Source organism: Erinaceus europaeus, chromosome 18 (assembly GCF_950295315.1).
Source record: "Erinaceus europaeus chromosome 18, mEriEur2.1, whole genome shotgun sequence".
Lineage (NCBI taxonomy): Eukaryota > Metazoa > Chordata > Mammalia > Eulipotyphla > Erinaceidae > Erinaceus > Erinaceus europaeus.
Window position 1 is genome coordinate 30248991 of NC_080179.1, and position 21619 is coordinate 30270609.

General features: G+C 38.7%; 2 protein-coding genes across 8 annotated transcripts in view; one reads left to right on the forward strand and one right to left on the reverse strand.

Moving 5' to 3' along the window:
* SLC4A10 (solute carrier family 4 member 10) overlaps nt 1–21619 on the reverse strand; it is a 359857-nt gene that overhangs the window by 176517 nt on the left and 161721 nt on the right. For all 7 annotated transcript variants that reach the window (XM_060177810.1, XM_060177808.1, XM_060177811.1 and 4 more), the window contains exons 3-4: nt 17946–18092; nt 1863–2001 (exon numbers count right to left, since the gene is read on the reverse strand). In XM_060177810.1, the coding sequence (XP_060033793.1) occupies nt 1863–2001; nt 17946–18092 (286 nt within the window). The remainder of the gene's footprint in view (nt 1–1862; nt 2002–17945; nt 18093–21619) is intronic.
* LOC103114146 (protein yippee-like 5) lies at nt 2151–2840 on the forward strand. The gene has a single exon (XM_016188447.2). It carries the CDS (start codon nt 2223–2225, stop codon nt 2529–2531), a length of 309 nt encoding a protein of 102 aa, XP_016043933.1. The 5' UTR covers nt 2151–2222; the 3' UTR covers nt 2532–2840.

A 21619-nucleotide genomic window follows, 5' to 3' on the forward strand; every position in this document is an offset into this window, starting at 1 on the left:
GGAATATACCTAAAATAGACCTACTAGCTATTTCCAAAACAGAGACTCCAAATCTTCATCTGCAATATTCTAGCCTTTAGGTTCATGATTAATCAACAATTTGTATGGCTTTATATGTTAACTCAGCCATCAGGTTCCAGATGCTACTATGATGCCAACCAGACTTCCCTGGGCAGACAACCCCACCAATGTGTCCTGGAGCTTTGGTTCCTCAAAGCCCTGCCCCACTGGGGAAAGAGAGAGACAGGCTGAGAGTAAGGATCAACCTGTCAATGCCTGTGTTCAGCAGGGAAGTAATTAATAAAGCCAGACCTTCCACCTTCATAATGACCCTGGGTCCATACTCCCAGCGGGTTAAAATATAGGAAAGCCATCAGGGGAGGGGATGGGATACGGAGCTCTGGTGGTGGGAATTGTACCCCTCTTATCCTATGGTCTTTCCACTGTTTTCATTTTATAAATAAATAAATTAAAATTAAAAAAAGATATGAAAGACAACTACCAGATTGCAAGTTCATGTAAATCAGGTCTTTAGATTCCACATATGAGTGAACCCATCTGGTGATCTTAGACTTTCTCCCAGCTACTTAAGCATTGAGTGTCATTTGTTGAACCCAACCAGAATTAGGCTTTTGAATCTGTCTTCTTTTGGGACTTTCTGTTAGGTTGCCAAGCTAATTTGGTCTAAGTCTAATTGATTAGAGAATTTATGGTGCCTTATGTTTTAGACCTTTGCTATTCAAAGTATGGTTCTCAACCCATAAACACTGGTGTTTTCATTCCTAGAAACTTATGGAAAATGCAAGATTTAACAACCTTAGTCTAAGGCCCACTGAATCAACACTTCAATATGGTCCCTGGTGATTTGTAGTCGCATCAAAGTCTGTGAAATGATAGGTGTCCCCACAAGTTTCTTGGGCATATTTGTATCACCAAGAGAATTATAGAGTATTTACTACTTTGTCTACATGTCTAAGACCACCACTAAACCAGTTTTTTAAGGCAAATTCTAAGATTTGTTTTTGTTGTTGCTAGTTCATATGAAGAACTTGACAAATAGATACTCCATAAAATGTGTGTTAAATAACTCTCCTACCACTGCAGCACTCATCAAGAAAAGATTTAAGAAATTAAAACTAAATTTAGCATTACAAGAAGTAATGCTAATATAAATAACAAATATGTATAATGTAAACATAATATACACTATCCAAAAGCAAATGTGATTATTTTGGATTACTTAGACCATTCATCAGTAAAACTATTTCTGTTCCTCTTTTGCACAAGTTTTCCTTCATAACTTAAGCTACATTTTATGATGTATTCAGATGTGTAGACTATGGTAAGCAGCAATAAATGAAAAGTAAATGCAAATTTTAGTTTACTACTTTTATATCAATCTATCAGTTACAACTAAGTATGGAATTATTAATTACATATGATAAAAAAATAAATTTTCAGAGGTCATATTAAAGTCATTATGTTTAATTGTATACATATCTTGGAAACACATTATAACATATACACTAAAATTATATAATATCACTAATTTGGGCACAAGTCAGCAGCTAAATAGACAAGAACAAATTGCTTTTAGATTTCTATCATTTTTTGATGACACACAAATTATTCTGTTTGTCTTTAAGAGTGCATCTGTTGCTGGTTCTATTTACTATAATCACTACTTTCAGATTTCATTCTGACCCATATCCTGATATAGGATATGCCTAAGACAGAGGAGCTATTCCAGGGATATTTCAGGGAGGAAGCACTCAGGGATGTTTCAAAACTGGAACATATGAAATATCTTAATGCCATGAAAAATGTTCAATACAGCTTCATACTTTGACAAAAATCCTTACCTGGCTGTTTCTCGCCACTCAGCATCCTCACCTTCACGCCAGCAAATCTCATCCAGTTCAGTGAAAAGGTCATGAGGAATGTGTTCTTCATCATCATCCTCAGTTCCAAGAATAAACTGTACCCGCTGTGATGGGGTGTCTGTGGGCAGTTAGAAACATGGTTATTCATTACCATGACTTCAAGTTCAAAATGTTCCTCACCACTTTCAAAATCACTCCAATTCACAACTCTCCTCCCACTGCAGTACTCATCAAGAAAAGATTTAAGAAATTAAAACTAGATCCCGGCTCAGAAGCTAGGAGTCGTCTCGACCGCGGGTCTCACAACCACTCGGGGTTTTTAGAACTTCAGCTACAAAAATGGGCAGAATTTTCCTCAATCATACTGGTGGTATCCGTCTGTATTCATGTGCAAACTGCCATATGATCCTGACCAACCACTCAGAGCTCATTTCCACGTGGTTCACAGGCGCCACTGGCCGAGCATTTCTTTTTAACAAGGTAGTTGACCTGCAGGATAGTGAAGTTCAAGACTGGGTCATGCTCACTGGCAGCCACATGGTTCAAGATGTGAGCTGCAAAAACTACAATAGCAAACTGGGTTGGATCTATGAATTTGCCACCGAAGATAGCCAGCGTTATAAGGAAGGCCAAGTGATCTTGGAATGAGCTCTAGTTGGACAGAGTGAGGGGTTTGAGGAGCATGTACTATTTGATAACTCTTGAAGAAAAAGATACAGCTCCATCTTTTCCCAGGTCTCCACTGAAAACAAAAATCGACTTACATACACTGCCACCTTAGCATCAGAGTCGGATTCATGAACTGTGGAACAAGAAGTTGTGAGAATCTAAGATAGAACCTTCCTTCCTTTCTTTCTTAAAGAGTTTCCTATTTTCCATCCAACAGAAGTGTGCAGAGAGAATATTATGCAGATGCTGCTAATTTTCCCCCCTCTGTTTACATCTTGAGGCAGGATAGTCTTACATGCACCTACATGGTGGGCTAAGCAAGCTAAAAAGAAATCTGGGCTATTAGAATGAAAAGATGTGTTTTAATGTAAGTGTTGAAAGGAAAATGTGTTAAGAGCATTTTTTTAAACTTGTTTAGGCATTATTTTAATTTTTTTTTAATATTTATTTTATTTATTTATTCCCTTTTGTTGCCCTTATTGTTTTATTGTAGTTATTATTGTTGTTGTCATTGTTGGATAGGACAGAGAGAAATGGAGAGAGGAGGGGAAGACAGAGAGGAGGAGAGAAAGATAGACACCTGCATACCTGCTTCACCGCCTGTGAAGCAATTCCCCTACAGGTGGGGAGCCGGGGTTCGAACCAGGATCCTTATGCCGGTCCTTGTGCTTTGCGCCACCTGCACTTAACCCGCTGCGCTACAGCCCGACTCCCTAAAGTTCTTTTTAAAACCCAGTTATTTCACTTGATTTGCTAGTTTCTGAGGAGAGATCCAAATTTGTGACCAGCACTAAAGGTTCCATGTTAGTATGGCTTGTGCTGGCCCTAATGCCACATTCTTGTTGGAGAACCATAACACCAGAGCCCATTCTCCTTTGTCAGTCTTGACACAAAGATGTCAGCATTCCTAGCTATTTATCACCACATAATTGGCATTGATTGGAAACTTTTCCTGAAGTGGGAAGGACCTGCTTGGTTGTCTTTTCCATGTAACTTAAGCATAGTGATATAAATAAAGTTATAGTTGAATGTTAAAAAGATAAATTAAAACAAAATTTCATATCACAAAAGTAATACTAACCTTAATAATAAATATGTAAAGTGTAAACATAATATACACTATCAAAACATCAAATGTGATTACTTTGGTTTACTTAGAGTATTTATCAGTAAAACTATTTCTGTTCCTCTTTTGTACATCTTTTCTTTCATAATTTAAGCTATATTTTATGATAGTATTCGCATGTATAGACTATAGTAAAATTCATTTGTGCCCAAATATGCTGGACATAAGTTACTGAAGTGTTCCCTTTCAATGAACAACCCTCCTATAACCCTTGGCAAGCACTAATCTGGTCTCTGCTACTATAAGTTCCTTGCCTATTATATAAATGGAAACACACAGTATATAACCTTTTGTAACTGTCTTTATTTGCTTGGCATAATGCCTTTGGGATTTTTAGATTTACTAGTGTCACTGAGCAATAAATCATTTTTTTAACTGATGAGGAATAGTCAAGTTTAATAATATACTACAATCTACATATGTTTAAAGAATATTATGTTTGCTTCCACTTTTTCTGAAAATTATGAGTATGAAAATGTTATAGTAGAGGGTGCAGGTGGTGGCACACCTGGTTAAGCACACAAACTACATTGCTCAAGGACCTGGGTTCAAGCCCCTGTCCCCACCTGCAGGAGGAAAGCTTCACCAGTGGTAAATTAGTTGTTGTTGGATAGGATAGAGAGAAATGGAGAGAAGAGGGGAAGACAGAGAGGGTATGAGAAAGACCTACTTCACAGTTGTGAAGCAACTGGTGGGGAGCCCAGTACTGGAACCTGAATCCTTACTTCAATCTTTGCACTTTGCACCACCTGCGCTTAACCTGCTGCGCTACTGCCCAACCTCCTCTAGTTATTTTTCTTTTTTTTAAAATTTTTTATTTAAGAAAGAATTAGTGAACAAAAACATAAGGTAGGAGGGGTACAACTCCACACAATTCCCACCACCCAATCCCCATAACCCACCCCCTCCCATGGTAGCTTTCCCATTCTCTAGCCCTCTGGGAGCATGGACCCAGGGTCGTTGAGGGTTGCAGAAGGTAGAAGGTCTGGCTTCTGTAATTGCTTCCCCGCTGAACATGGGCATTGACTGGTCGGTCCATACTCCCAGTCTGCCTCTCTCTTTCCCTAGTAAGGTGTGTCTCTGGGGAAGCTGAGCTCCAAGACACATTGGTGGGGTCTTCAATCCAGGGAAGCCTAGCCAGCATCCTGGTGGCATCTGGAACCTGGTGATTGAAAAGAGAGTTAACATATGAAGCCAAACAATTTGCTGAGCAATCATGGATCCCAATCTTGGAATAGTGGAGAGGAAGTGTTAAGTAGGTACTCACTGCAAACTAGTGTACTTCTGCTTTCAGGTATATATTTTGCAGTAGTTTATGGATACGTGTGCACATAAGCTCTCTCTCACAGAAACTGGTGTATATCTAGATTATGGGACTTTGTTAGAAAGTGAACTACCTGAGATGAAATTAGAGTGTACTATAAAAGGAAAGGTCTCACCCGAGTAATCAAGTTGAAGGGTTGTCATTCCACACGTGAAGTCTCTGGATACAGTCTGAGGTGAAGCATGTTGAGGTGGCAATCGTTGCTTTAGTTAGGTTGTGATCGGCAGATGCAATATTATTTGGTTTGGATTGGGAGACGCATACGGGAAAGTGGGCCCTATCCAAGGGTTCCAGGACTGGGGGAAGTAGGGGCTCTATAGTGAAGATGTGAGGTTCCTGCTGTCTTAGGGTTCAATAAGACAATCGATAGTTAATATTATCATCACATTATTTGTTAATTGGGTTAACTTTGAAAAGTCCCTTTGTTATGGTTTGCTGTACAGTACCCAGTATCTTGTATATAGCTGTGCTATTGGATGCTTCTAATCTACTTGGTCTAGGCTTTTGAGAGAGTCCGCATATCAAATACATAGCCTATATATTAAAAAGATTCAGTTTGTCTTTTGAGAAACTTTGAGACATACAATTGATTTCCCCCTCTCATATTAATTAACTACTGATTTATAAGTCTACATTTTGCTAGGAGTGTACATAAACACCGTTCCCACCACCAAAGGACTGTGACCCATCCCTCCCGCCCACTCCCACCCCCCACTGGCCCAGGAAGCTACATGTCTACCCCTCACCACTGGGTTTTTACTTTGTGGCCCTATTTACAATTTGATCAGGTCCTGCTTTTAGTTTCCCTTTCAGATCTTCTTAGTCAGCTTCTGTTGATGAGTGGGATCATCCCATACTCATCTTTATCTTTCTGACTTAGCTCACTTAACATAATTCCTTCTAGCTCTGTCCAAGATGGGTCAGAGAAGGTGGGTTCATTGTTCTTGATAGCTGCATAGTATTCCACTGTGTATATATACCACAGCTTTCTCAGCCACTCATCTGTTGTTGGGCACGTGGCTTGCTTCCAGGTTTTAGCTATTATGAGTTGTGCTGCTATGAACATAGGAGTGCACAGCTCTTTTTGGTTGGGTGTTATGGAGTCCTTGGGGTATAACCCCAGGAGAGGAATTACTGGGTCATATGGAAGGTCCATGTCTAGCCTTGTGAGAGTTTTCCAGACTGCTCTCCACAGAGGCTGTACCAATTTACATTCCCACCAGCAATGTAAAAGGGTTCCTCTGTTCCCACATCCTCTCCAGCATTTGTTGCTGCTGTCCTTTTTGATGTATGTCATTCTTACAGGAGTGAGGTGTGATATCTTAGTGTTGTCTTAATTTCCATTTCTCTGACAATCAGTGACCTAGAGCAGTTTTTCATATGTTTTTTAGCCTTTTACATCTTCTCTGTGGTGAATGTTTTGTTCATTTCCTCTGCCCATTTTTGGATGGGGTCATTTGCTTTTTTGCGGCTAAGTTTGCTGAGCTCTTTATATATTTTGGTGATTAGTTTCTTGTCTGATGTCTGGCATGTGAAGATCTTCTCCCATTCTGTGAGGGGTCCCTCTGTTTGTTTAATAGTTTCTTTGGATGTGCAGAAGCTTTTCAATTTGATGTAGTCCCATTGGTTTGTTTCTGCTTTAGTCTTCCTTGCAATTGGGTTTGATTCATCAAAGATGTCCTTGAGGTGTATGTGGGAAAGTGTATTACGAGTGTTTTCCTCTAAGTATTTGATTGTTTCTGGTCTGACATCTAGGTCTTTGATCCATTTGGAGTTGATTTTTGTTTCTGGTGAGATAAAGTGGTTCAATTTCATTCTTCTGCATGTTTCAACCCAGTTTTCCCAGCACCATTTATTGAAGAGAGCCTCCTTTTTCCATTTAATCCTTTGGGCCCCCTTATCAAAGATTAGATGCCCATAGGTGTTGGGATTTACTTCTGGGCTTTCAATTCTGTTCCACTGGTCTGTGTGCCTATTTTTGTTCCAGTACCATGCTGTTTTGATGATGATGGCTTTATAATATTGTTTAAGGTCTGGGAGTGTGATGCCTCCATTTCTGTTTCTTTTCCTTAAGACGGTTTTGGCAATTCTAGGTGTTTTCAGGTTCCAGATAAATGATTGTAGTGTTTGTTCTATTCTCTTAAAGAAGCTTGGTGGAACTTTGATGGGTATTGCATTAAATTTGTATATGGCTCTGGGGAGAATATTCATTTTGATGATATTTATTCTTCCAATCCATGAGCATGGGATATCTTTCCATTTCTTGGTATCAGTTTCTATCTCCTTGAGTAGCGACTCATAGTTTTCAGTATACAAGTCTTTCACTTCTTTGGTCAACTTTATTCCTAGGTATTTGATTGATTTTGCTGAAACAGTAAATCATGGGAGTGATTTCTGGATGTCTTCTTCTTCAGATTTAGTGTTTGCATAAAGAAATGCCACTGATTTTTGTACACTGATTTTGTAGCCTAATACCTTGCTATATTGCCTAATAACTTCCAGTAATTTTCTACTGGATTCTTTAGGTCTTTCTATGTATACTATCATATCATCTGCAAATAGTGAGAGCTTGACTTCTTCCCTTCCAATCTGTATCCCTTTGATTACTTTCTCTTGCCTGATTGCTATGGCAAGAACTTCCAATACTATGTTGAAGAGTAACGGTGACAGTGGACAGCCCTGTCTAGTCCCCGATCTGAGGGGTAATGCTTTCAGCTTCTGTCTATTGAGTATGATGTTGGCTGTAGGTTTGCTATATATAGACTCCACTATCTTGAGGAATTTCCCATCTATTCCCATTTTTGTAGAGTTTTGAGCATGAATGGGTGTTGGATTTTGTCAAAGGCTTTCTCTGCATCTATTGAGATAATCATATGGTTTTGGGCTTTGCTTTTATTGATGTGGTGAATGACATTGATTGACTTACGGATGTTGAACCAGCCTTGCATTCCTGGGATGAATCCCACTTGGTCATGATGAGCAATCTTTTTGATGTGTTGCTGTATCCATTTGGCCAAGATCTTGTTTAATATTTTGGCATCTATGTTCATCAGAGATATTGGTCTGTAGATTTCCTTTTTTGTTCTGTCCCTATCAGCTTTTGGTATCAGGGTGATGTTGGCTTCATAATAGGTGGAAGGGAGTATTCCTGTTTCTTCAATCTTATGGAATAGCTTAAGAAGTATGGGTATTAACTGTTTCCTGAAAGTTTTGTAGAATTCGTTTGTGAAGCCATCTGGTCCAGGACTTTTGTTGTTGGGGAGATTCTTAATAACGGTTTCAATTTCTTTGTCTGTGATTGGTGCATTTAGATTTTGTAGTTCTTCTTGGTTCAGTTTTGGAAGTGCATAGGTTTCTAGGAATTGTTCCATTTCTTCCAGATTCTCTAGCTTGGTGGCATATAGTTCTTTATAGAAGTTTCGCAGGATTCTCTGGATTTCTGTGGTGTCAGTTGTGATATCTCCTGCATCGTTTACAATTCTATTAATTTGAGTCTTCTCTCTTTTTTGTTTGGTGAGTCTGGCTAGGGGTTTGTCAATTTTGTTTAATCTTTCAAAGAACCAACATTTGGCTTCATTGATCTTTTGTATGGTTCTTTTATTTTCAATGTTGTTTATTTCTGCTCTAACTTTAGTGTTTTCTGTCCTTCTGGTTGCTTTAGGGTTCCTTTGTTCCTCTTCCTCTAAGTCCTTGAGGTGTGCAGTAAGGTCGTCCATTTGGGCTTCTTCTTGGTGTTTAATATGTGATTGTATGGCTTAAGTTTCCCTCTCAGTACTGCTTTACCTGTGTCCCAAATATTTTGATAGGTTGTGTCTTTATTTTCATTAGTTTCCAGGAACATTTGAATTTCCTGTTTGAGTGAGTCTCTGACCCAGTGGTTCTTAAGGAGCATGTTGTTTAGTTTCCAAATTCTGTGTCTTTTAATAATTTTCCGTTTGTTGTTAAATGTTAGTTTTACTCCACTGTGGTCTGAGAAGATACTTGGGATGATTTCAATGCTCTTGAATCTATTGATGCTGTCTTTGTGGCCTAACATGTGGTCTATCCTTGAGTATGTGTTATGTGGATTTGAAAAGAAGGTGTATTCCAGTTTTTTGGGGTGGAGGAGTCTGAAAATGTCCAAGAGGTCTAGTCTGTCGATCTCTTCATTCAATTCTCTTGTATCTTTATTGGTTCTCTGCTTTGTTGATCTGTCTAAGTGTGAGAGTGGGGTATTGAAGTCTCCCACTATTATTGTATTACTATTGATGTATTTTTGAAATTCTTTCAGTAGATGCTTAATGTATTTAGATGGTCCCTCATTGGGTGCATAGATGTTAATAATTGTTAAGTCTTCTTGGCTGATTGATCTAATCATTATGTAATGTCCTTGCCTATCTTTTATTACTTTATTTAATTTAAAATCTATCGTGTCTGAGATGAGAATGGCTGTTCCTGCCCTTTTTTGTGGACCGTTAGCCTGTATGATAGTTTTCCATCTTTTCACTTTAAGTCTGTGTTTATCTTGTTGTGACAGATGGGATTCTTGCAAGCAGCATATGGTTGGTTTATGTTTTCTGATCTATCCCCCCACCCTGTGCCTTTTGATGGGTGAGTTTAAGCCATTGACATTTCTTGATATTATGGATTTAATGTATTGTAGTGCCATTATTCTAAAAAAAATTTGTTTACTCTGATATATTGCAAGTATTATAGTGATGTTCTCGTTTATAAGAGGTCTTTTAGTACCTCTTTCAGGGCCGGCTTGGTGATGGTTGCCTCCTTTAACTGTTGTTTGTCTAAGAAGGTTTTGATCCCTCCATCTAGCTTGAATGAAAGTCTAGCAGGATATATTATCCTTGGTTGAAACCCTTTTTCATTCAGGGCTCGATAGATATCTTGCCATTCCCTTCTGGCTTTTAGAGTTTGAGTGGAGAAACCTGCAGATAATCTTATGGGTTTTCCCCTGTATGTGACTTTTTTTCTCTCTTGCAGCCTTTAGGATCCCTTCTTTATCCTTACTTCTTCTCATTGTGACTATGATGTGTCTTGGTGTCTTCAGGTCTGGGTTGATCCTGTTTGGTACTTCTGGGCCTCTTGAACCTTGATATCCTTTCTGTTATTCAGGTCTGGGAAGTTTTCTTGTATTATTTCCTCTAGAATGTTTGCTTCCCCTTCCTCTCTTTCTTCCTCTGGCAGGCCAATTATACGAATATTACTTCTTTTGATATCATCCCATATGTCTCTGTTGTTGTTTTCAGTGTCTCTCAATCTCTTTTTAAGCTCTTTCACCTCTTTCTTAGTTTTCTCTAACTCATCCTCTGTCTGACTAATTCTGTTTTCTGCTTCTGTTAGTCTGCTTTCCCTTGCCTCAGCTTCTTTCTTCATTACAGCTATTTCAGCTTTCAGTTCTCTAATTGCCTCAAGATAATCAGTATTTTCCTTGGGGGTCTCAACTGTTGTTTCCCTAATACTGCCATTCCTTTCCTCCAATGTTGTTTTCATTTCTGTGATTAATAAGTTTATTATTGCTTGCATACTTTTCTTATCTATGGTTACTTCTGACTGATTTGTGGTTTCTTCTGGGCTCTTGTCTTCATTCATTGGGGTAGCAGTTTTATTTGTTTTTAATCTACCCATTTTTTTATTTATGTGTTTCTCTCTTTTTTTTATGCTCTGTTGTTCCTCAGTTGTTGTGTCTTGAGTACGAGTAACACTGTACTAAATACCTTTATTACACTTGCACTCACCAACCTCAGGAATTACAGTAGCAACTGAAGGAAGTATTGAAGTAGTTTAATCATTACCAGTTAGCCAAACAATTTCTCCATTCCATGAAAAAATAGTAACCAAATCCCAGTGAAGAAAGAGAAAAGAAAGAGAGGATAGCAAGAATAGACAGTTATGCAAATCTACTATCCAGTGTATATTCTAGTGGTAACAAGAGGGGAAAGGGAACTAGAGCAGAGATACACACATAGAGAGTCCACTCTGAGTCAGATTTCTTCCCCAAAGTAATTCACAAATTCAGAAAGGCAAAGAAGAAAGAAGTGTATGACAAGATTAAAAAAAAAGAGAGAGAGAGAGAGATAAGAGAGAGAAAAGGGAGAAGATAAGAAGAAGAGTTGTAATTAAAGAGCAGTGCAAGGAACTTCCCAAATGTGTATCAGTGAATTCAAAAAAAAAAACAAAAAAAACCCTGTTTGGTGGTATGGGGTATCCTGCTAGGAGCTGGTCCCAGGGACTGCTTATGGGGGGGGGGGGGGTGGCGGGAAGGATGTATGCTTGAAAATTAAAAGGAAGAAAAAAGAATTTTTTCCCTACTCTAATTCTTAACCCAAATTAAGTTATAGTCACCTGCTTGGTGTCTAAGGACACCTTATTGGCTGGCCTGCTAAAGGCAGAAAATCCTATTGTCTCCAGGGGAGTGTGTTCGCAGCTCAGAGGCTAGCAGCTTCTCCATCCGCCATCTTCCGGGAAACCCCCCCCTCCAGACTTTTTTAAAGGATTTCTCGAAAATGAAAACTAGCTCCAAGTCCTTTGATCCAATGAGAGCTATACTCAAGAAGTCTTTGGATCTGCCCTCAGGGTCGCAGTGGACCCTGGAGACTCCCAAGAGAAAGCCCCTGAGCTAAAGTGCTCTCTCCGGGTCCTCTGCCCCCCGTGCTCTGCAACCTGTGGAGGAGCCGCCTTCCCGGGCGGAGGACAATGCCCGGCGCACTCGCCTTGCCCGGCGCCGCCTGGGAAGTCTGGAGCCCCGCTAGTCCGTGTCACCTTTACTCTAATTCTTAACCCAAATTAAATTATAATCACGTCTTTGGTGTCACCCCTTATTGACTGGCCTGCTAAAGGCAAAAAATTCTACCGTTGCCGACGATGTGATCAGAGCACTCGCTGTTAGCGGCTTCTCAGTCCGCCATCTTCCTCCTCCCCCCCCTCTAATTATTTTTCTTATGCTCTGGCTGACTCTTACTACTGAATTCCCCCACACTTTCTGTGGTACATGATGACCCCAGCTGAGGCTTCAGAGAATCCATGATAGTGCTGCTAATCAGAGTAAATGCACATGTGGGGCTGAACTTCGGGTTACTATCGTTGGACTTAAGAAACAGTCTTATTTACCCCATGCCCGTAATTTCTTATTTAGTGGTACCTAATATATGAAATTTCCAAGCTGTTGTACTGCCATGATATAGCTTTGTTTGTTATGCACCTCCACAGCCAGTCTTTTTATTTTAAATACATTTTTCGTTACTTGTCATTCCATGTCTTCTTTAATGAAGTAACCATTGAAATGTTTTCCTATTTTGTCATTTGCTCATTTTATTTTTTGATATAGTGTGAAAGACAGAGAAAGGAGAGTAAGACAGAGAAAGGAAAAGACACCTGTAGTACTTCCCCACTACTTGAGTAGTTTTCCCCTTGCAGATGGGTACCAGGAATTTGAACCCATGTCCTTGCACATACTAACAAGTCTGTTCTACCACCTGGCCATGTGTGTTATTTATTTCTTACTTGAATTTTTTAATGTTCTTTATATATTCTGGATACAAGTTTTGTTTAATATGTAATTTGCAAAAACTTTCTCTCATTCCCATCTTTTCTTTACATCTTTTTTAACAGAATCTTTCACTAAAGTATGTTAAATTTTTTACAAATTCCAATTTTACAAATTCCATTACTTTTTTACAAATTCCATTACTTTTTTTATGTTGTGAATTATGCTTTTGGTGTTAAATTTAACAACTCTTTATAAAGGTCACAAGAAGTTTTTTCTTATGTTTTCATCTAAAAATTTCATAAATCACATTAAGAATAACACTTCATTTACTTTAAGATTTTTTTAAAGTTTATTTAGTAAAAGTGTATACTAATGTCCAAATATTCCAAACCATTTATTGAAAATACAAATATAAAAAGACTATAAAAGATATTCTCCACTCAATAACCTATGTACCATTTTTAAAACAATTGGTCGTATTTGTTTGTAGTTTTTTTCTGGACACTCTAATCTGTCCACTGATGTAGGAGGGTTGTTTTGTTTTGTTTGCCAATACCATACTATTAATTACTACACCTTACTCAGAAAAAGAATGTAAATGCAGCAAGCAATTAGAAAGACCTAAAAAAGACACCATAAAGCACCAAATCAAATAGTTTCTAATTAGACCTAGACACCTTCCTCATCTACTTCCTATTTCACTTCCCTCAATCACTCCAAAGCTAAGCTAGTCAGACAAAGTAAGGATTATAAAAGCTGGAAAGAAAAGAGCAAGAGACAGCCATACTTTAATGTAACTCTTTGGTCACTACAAGGCCACCCCATCACCTGGGGCCCTAGTCAGGAAGTCCTGGGACTTCCCACACAGACATGATGGGCCTAGACCTCTAACAGATCCTTTTTTTTTTTTTTTTTGTCTCCAGGGTTATCACTGGGGCTTGCTGCCTGCACTATGAATCCACTGCTCCTGGAGGCTATTTTTTCCCTTTTGTTGCCCTTGTTGTTTATCATTGTTGTTGTTCTTGTTTTCATTGCTGTCATTATTGTTGGATAGGACAGAAAGAAATTGAGAGAGAAGAAGACAGAGAGGGAAAAAGAAAGATAGGCACCTGCAGACCTGCTTCACTACTTGTGAAGCAACCCCCCTGCAGGTGAGGAGCCGAGGGCTCGAACAAGGATCCTTAAGCCAGTCCTTGTGCTTTGAGCTATGTGAGCTTAATCCACTGCACTACTGCACGGCCCCCCAGATACCTCTTTCCACTGCCACTAGTCATCTCCATCAGCAATAACATAATAGACCCCTTTGTAGGCCCCTACAGAACCTTGTCTCCAATGTTGATTAACAGTGGTAGAGAATGTTCCATTCTCTGAGAGGAGGCTGGATAACATATTCTACCTATCACCGAGGAAGATGGGTCCTTAAATTAGTGCATCCTGGAATATTCCCAGCAGTGACCACAGAATGCCAGCGCAGACCTATAGGGACACAGAGGCTACATAGGCTCCTGTGCAGAATATAGGTCCCAGATCAAATAGATTGGGTTTACAGGTAACAATATGTATATACTTTCCCCATATTTGGGAGCTACTCTCTTCTCTGATCAAGCTTTCTAGTCCTATATCTAATGATAAAACCATCTCCCCAGAGAATAACTGGGGTCCACCTGCATATTAACTGTCAGACTCAAACAATAACTAATAAAGGCATGGAACCCTTGGAATATACCTAAAATAGACCTACTAGCTTTTTCCAAAATGGAGACCCCCAAATCTTCATCTGCAATATTCTCACCTTTAGGCTCATGATTAGACAACAATTTGTTCTGCTTTATATCTTAACTCTTTTTCAGCCACCAGGTTCCAGATGCTACAATGATGCCAACCTGACTTCCCTGGGTAGACAACCCCATCAATATGTCCTGGAACACCGCCTCCCCAGATCCCTGCTCCACTAGGGAAAGAGAGATACAAGCTGGGAGTATGGATCGACCTGTCAATTCCCATGTTCAGTGAAGAAGCAATTACAGAAGCCAGACTATTCACCTTCTGCACCCCATAATGACCCTGGGTCCATACTCTCAGAGGGATACAGAATAGGTAAGCTATCAAGGTAGGGGATGGGATATGGGGTTCTGGTGGTGGGAATAGTGTGAAGTTGTACCCCTCTAAACCTTTGGTCTTGCCAACATTTCCATTTTATAATTTTATCTCACAAGAAACAAAAATCAATTCCAAATGGATCAAAGACCTGGATGTTAGACCAGAAACAATCAAATGCTTAGAGGAAAACATTGGTAAAACAGTTTCCCACCTATACCTCAAGGACATCTTTGATGAAATAAACCCAATTGCAAGAAAGACTAAAGCAGAAACAAACCAATGGGACTACATCAAATTGAAAAGCTTCTGCACATCCAAAGAAACTATTAAACAAACAAAGAGACCCCTCACAGAATGGGAGAAGATCTTCACATGCCAGACATCAGACAAGAGAATAATCACCAAAATATATAAAGAGCTCAGCAAACTTAGCACCAAAAAAAACAAATGACCCCATCCAAAAATGGGCAGAGGATATGAACAAAACATTCACCTCAGAGGAGATCCAAAAGGCTAACAAACATATGAAAAACTGCTCCAGGTCACTGATTGTCAGAGGAATGCAAATAAAGACAGCATTGAGATACCACCTCACTCCTGTAAGAATGGCATACATCAAAAAAGAGAGCAGCAACAGATGCTGGAGAGGCTGTGGGGACAGAGGAAACCTTTTGCATTGCTGGTGGGGATGTAAATTGGTTCAGCCTCTGTGGAGAGCAGTCTAGAGAACTCTCACAAGGCTAGACATGGACTTTCCATATGACCCAGTAATTCCTCTCCTGGGGTTATACCCCAAGGACTCCATAACACCCAACCAAAAAGAGCTGTGTACTCCTATGTTCATAGCAGCACAACTCATAATAGCTAAAACCTGGAAGCAACCCAGGTGCCCAAAACCAGATGAGTGGCTGAGAAAGCTGTGGTATATATACACAATGGAATACTATGCAGCTATCAAGAACAATGAACCCACCTTCTCTGACCCATCTTGGACAGAGCTAGAAGGAATTATGTTAAGTGAGCTAAGTCAGAAAGATAAAGATGAGTATGGGATGATCCCACTCATCAACAGAAGTTGACTAAGAAGATCTGAAAGGGAAACTAAAAGCAGGATCTGACTAAATTGAAAGTAGGGCACCAAAGTAAAAACCCTGTGGTGAGGGGTAGACATGCAGCTTCCTGGGCCAGTGGGGGGTAGGAGTGGGTGAGTGGGATGGGACACAGTCCTTTGGTGGTGGGAATGGTGTTTATGTACACTCCTATTAAAGTGTAGCCATATAAATCACTAGTTAATTAATATGAGACGGGGAAAATTAATTGTATATCTCGAAGTTTCTAAAACACAGACTGAGTCTTTTTAATATATAGGCTGTGTATTTGATATGCGGACTCTCTCAAAAGCCTATACCAAGTAGATCAGAAGCAACTGGCGGCACAGCTATATACAAGATACTGGGTACTATACAGCAAACCCTAACAAAAGGACTTTTCAAAGTTAACCCAATTACCAAATAATCTGATGATAACAGTAACTATCCATTGTCTTTTTGAACCCTAAGACAGCAGGAACCTCACATCTCCACTATAGAGCCTCTACTTCCCCCAGTCCTGGAACCTTAGGATAGGGCCCACTTTCTGGCATGCCTCTCCCAATCCATATCAAATAACATTGCATCTGCCAATCACAACCTAATCAACACAAGGACTGCCACCTCAGCACGCTTCAGCTCAGACTGTGTCCAGAGACTTCACGTGTGGAATGACAACCCTTCAGCTTCATCACTCGGCTGAGACCTTTCCTTTCATAGTATTCTCTAATTCCATCCCAGGTGGTTCACTTTCTAACAAAGTCCCAAAACCTAGATATAGACCAGGTTCTGTGAGAGAGAGCATATATTCACATGTATCCATAAATTAGTGCAAAATATATACCTGAAAGCAGAAGTACACTAGAGTTTGCAGTGAGTATCCCCCTAACAGTTCCTCTCCACTATTCCAACCTTTGGGTCCATGTTACTCAACAATTTGGCTTCGTATATTAACTCTCTTTTCAGCCACCAGGTGCCAGATGCCATCAGGATGCCGGCCAGGCTTCCCTGGACTGAAGACCCCACCAATGTGTCCTGGAGCTCAGCTTCCCCAGAGACCCACCCTACTAGGGGAAGAGAGAGGCAGACTGGGAGTATGGACTGACCAGTCAACGCCCATGTTCAGCGGGGAAGCAATTACAGAAGCCAGACCTTCTACCTTCTGCAACCCAAAAAGACCCTGAGTCCATTCTCCCAGAGGGATAGAGAATGGGAAAACTATCAGGGGAGGGATGGGATATGGAGATTGGGTGGTGGGAATTGTGTGGAGTTGTACCCCTCCTATCCTATGGCTTTGTTAATTTATCCTTTCTTAAATAAAAGAAGAAAGAAAGAAAAAGAATGGTATATTGATAAATTCCATTTAGTTATTGTCATTTCTTTTACATAGAGTAGAGAACGTATCACATGAAATAAAAAAAAAAAAAGAGCAGCATGTCTCATGAGGTACTGGGGGTCAAACAGAAAGCTTCAGGCATGCAAGGTTTGCACTCTACCAGTTGAACTTTTCCCCTAACCACTTGATTACTATATTTTTTCCTAAAACACCAAATTCTTTTTTAAAACATCTTATATATTTTCTTATATATATTATTTTATTACAGAAAAAACTTTTTGCAGTACCCAGGGCCTCACAAGATTAATAGAATAAAGCTTCACACTGATATTTAGTCAATTCTTCTGTTTAATAAGTAAAATATGGTACAAAAAGGTAAACAAAACAGAATAAAATTGAAGAGAGAATGACAACCAAAAAATAAAAGGTCCTATAATGAAGTCATTTACAAACTTAACGTTCTGTAGTCTACTTCAACAGATCAAAGGGCTCAAAGGATAGTGAAGGGGACCTGAGAACCTAGTGGAGGAAGATGTCAATTTAGTGCTAAGTGAGGTATACTGACACCTGTCTTGATGGTTGAGACATTGTGCCTTTGAAACAATAATCTTATAAATCAACATTTCCTCAATGAAATAATTTAGCTGGGAAAAAAAACATTGACAAAACACATGCTCGCCTGCACATACACACACACACACACACACACACACACACACACACACACACACACACCAGCAGCAGAGACACTAGAGAAAAAGAAAGATCAAGCTTGCTTTCCTTTTCCCATTTTTTCCAGTACACCCAAACCAATATCTTTCATGCAAGTATAAGAAATTTCATGGGTATAAAATCTTATCACTAATTATGGATGGATAGCACAAGCAAGTATGTTATTACAATAAAAATTAATCAAACAGCAAGGAGAAAGATTCTTACCAAAAGAAGGTGATTCCCTTCCATCTTCTAATCCTGAGTCTCTTTCTCTGTCTCTCTTTCTGTGTTTGTGGCCACGGTGCCTGTGACGTCGATGACTTTTTCTTCCTCCCAGGGGCACATGAACTCCAATAAAGAGTGTCCGGTGACCTTTATCAGAAGTAAATACAAATTAAATTAGTCCTGGGCACAGAAGGTTATCTACATGTAATGAAAACACAACTCAATCCAACATACAGTTTTTTAGTGTTTATGATTTGTAAAACTTGGTACTTGATGTTATATCCTGGCACTATATCTATACAAGTATACTACCAGTGTGTTATAAACATTTAGAATAATAATTATCTAGTTACATATTTTAAAGTTTCTATTAAAATATCAACAGTAAATCTTTATGTAGCTGTTGCCACAGTTTGTAATATTACTCTTATTAAAATTTTTCCATTGCTCTCAACTATGCTATCTCATCAATTTTTTAAACTTAAGTATGTGAGGTAATCACTATTTCTAATAAAAAATATTTCATCAAGGTTCCTAGTAATACCAAATTCCATGGACTTTTTAAATTCTATTATTCATATCTCTGACATTTAATAGCTTTAAAGACTATCATTTTACTTTTTCTTAATCTTTTTTTCTCCTCTTTATATTGTGTATACTAATTTCCTTTCATCAGATTGCCCATTTAAGGCTAGAAACATCTATGAATATATACATTTTAATCTTATTTTTATTTGTTTATTCCTTTGTTTGATTTAGGATTATCACTGGGGCTCAGTACCAGCACTGAACCCACTGCTCCTAGAGGCCATTTTTTTCCACTTTATTGGATAGGACAGAGAGAAATTGAGAGAGGAGGGAGAGATAGAGAAGGAGAGAGAAAAATAGAAACCTGTAGACCTGATTCACTGCTTGTGAAACATCCCCCCTGCAGGTGGGGTAGTGGGGGCTCGATCCATGGTCCTTGCACGGGTCCTTGAACTCTGAACTATGTACTCTTAACTGGGTGCACCATTTCCAGCCTCAGGAATATATACTGCAGGTTCTGGGAAATACATCTTGAAATCAGATATCTCTCTCTTGAATTGCAGACCTATGTATTAACATGAAGATCCTTTTAAAATGTATATAAAATTCAACATATTCATACAACTTATCTTTTTCTTGTCCCCCAGTTATCAATGATTATCTGTCACTAAATACACCATTTATTGCTTTGAGGTCCTGGTGAATGATAGTGGAAAAGGATCTTGTTTGACACTGAGAGTGTTTTACAGATACCTATCAAAGGAAAATGAGAAACTGTACCTATATGTCAACAAATATACTGCAAACCATTACCACTTTCCCAGTAAAATGATAGAAAAATACACTATTAGATTGTTAGAAAAATCCATCTTTTTTTTTTCCTTTACATGTCTTAATTCATTTCCTCTTCAGTAACCCTTGTTCTTCTGTTCTAATATGGGTCCTCATCTTTCACCAGAATAGAATATTTCTTTTACAGCTTATTTTTCTAACTATAATTCTGCCTTTTGTGCTATCTATTCTGGGTATTTTTCTCAAAAATGAGATAGTGAACATGTTTTTGTTTGTAGAATATGGATCTGATGAGAAATTTCCAGAAGTAACATCTTAAGGTGCCAAGTCAATGCTAAATAAAACAAGCAATCTAAAACCATAGCCAAATATAATCATAAAAGAAGAGAATGCTAAAACACAGTGAAACTGATGTTTAGGGGATATAATGATTCAATTCATAGGTGTTCATGTTGAAATCATTTCCTCAGTTAGAAATTTGCAGGAAAGGTTAAAAGGCCAAGACTCACTTAGATAAACAAATATGACTGTAATTACTGAGTCATATGATAAGTTTTGATTACTTTTGTGAGAAACTTTCAGACTGCATTTCAAAGTGGCTGTACCATTTTATATTTCAAACAAATTAATTAAAACTCCTCTACATAACTGAACTGCTTCCTGTTCTTCTGCATTCTTGTAATATTTGGTGTTCTCAGCATTTTAGAGTATAGGTAGTGTTGTAGGTATGACTACAGTGACTTACTGTTTAAATAATCAATTCCCCAATGCTACATGATGTCGACCATCTTTTCACATGCTTATATGTCATTTGTTTTTCTTCTTTAATAAGAAGTTTGTTGAGATAATTTTCTATATTTTGATTTATTTTTTATGGTTGAACTTAGGAGTTCTTTGAATGTTTTGAGGATTTTCTTTATCAAACGTATGTATTTTGAAAGAAATTTCTTTCATTCTTTAGCTTGTTTTTTCATTCTTGTAATAATGTCTCTCACAAAGCAGAAGATTTATTTTATTTCATTGTCAGGGCTTCACCACTCTAGATCAACTCTCAGTTAGAGACAGTGACAGAGACAGAGGGAAACTTCAACACCAAAGCTTTCTCTAGTGTGGTGGGGGCTGGTCTAGACTCTGGGTGACATGAATAGCAATGCAGACATGCTACCTGGGTGATTTACCTCATTGGTCAAGAAAATTTAATTTTAAATAATTCCAACTATAAAAAATTGGCAGTTTCCACCAAGAAATCTTAGTAATGGTATAAATATCAAGGTGTCTACTCATAATAAATATGGATAATATTTTAAAAATCATCTGCCTCTGTTAAAACTGGAGATTTTAATACAATTTTAACATCAATGCACTGAGAAATTTAAAAATTTTGAGAGAAAATGTTAAAAAAAATTAGCACAACAGGTTTCTATAGTGAGTTAGTGGCTTGTCTTCTGTTTTTAATTTTTTAATTTTTATTAGTGATTCAATATTGATTTACAAAATTACATGTCAGCAGGTGTACAATCCCACACTGTTCCCACCACCAGAGTTATAAATCCCAAATTCCTCCACTGCAAACCATCACAATTCTCCCAAGGTGGCAGATAACTGTCATCTCTACAACTATCTGTCTACATTTGAACATAATTGCCTCCTTTTTCTTCCAGGTCCAGTCCTCTCTTCCCCTCCAAGCCACACATTACTCTAGCACTTCATCCAAATATCCCTCTCCTTTTCATCCTCTCTCTCTGAGACCTGATGGAACTGGAGTTCAGAGCCCTCTTAGAACTTTTCTTCTTTTCACTTCTCCCCGACTGGGAGTATGGATCAAAGTTGTTTTGGGGGTGTAGAAGGTAAGAGTTCTGGCTTTTGTAATTGCTTCTCCACTAGATTTGAGCAGTGGCAGGTTGATTATGGTCTCAGCCTGTTTCTGTCTTTACCTAGTGGGGTAGGGCTCCGAAGAAGTGAGATTCTAGGACACATCAGTGAGATCATCTGCACAGAGAAGTCAGGGTGGAATCATGGTATTGTCTACAACTTGGTGTCTGGAAGTTGATAGGACATAAAGCAAAACAAAATGCTTAATGAACAGAAACCAAAACGTAAGGACAGAGCAGATGAGATTAGGGATTTTAGGGTGGAAGAAAGATCTGAAGTCCATTTTAGGTATGTGTCTACCATGACCATGGTAGTTTGTGCTTGATTTTAATAGCTAACATGAAGTTGGAGAAGATGTTGTCTGAGAACATGGTGTCAGAGCAGAGAAAAGGGATACAGAGTTGGATTGGGACTAAGAGTAGCTCCCATTCTTGAAAATACTCTGTGGATAGAACTGTTTATCTCCCTCCACCTGATCCAGG

Excerpts from the sequence above, each read along its gene's own strand:
- LOC103114146 (XM_016188447.2), top strand. The coding sequence starts at position 2,223 with ATGGGCAGAATTTTCCTCAATCATACTGGTGGTATCCGTCTGTATTCA.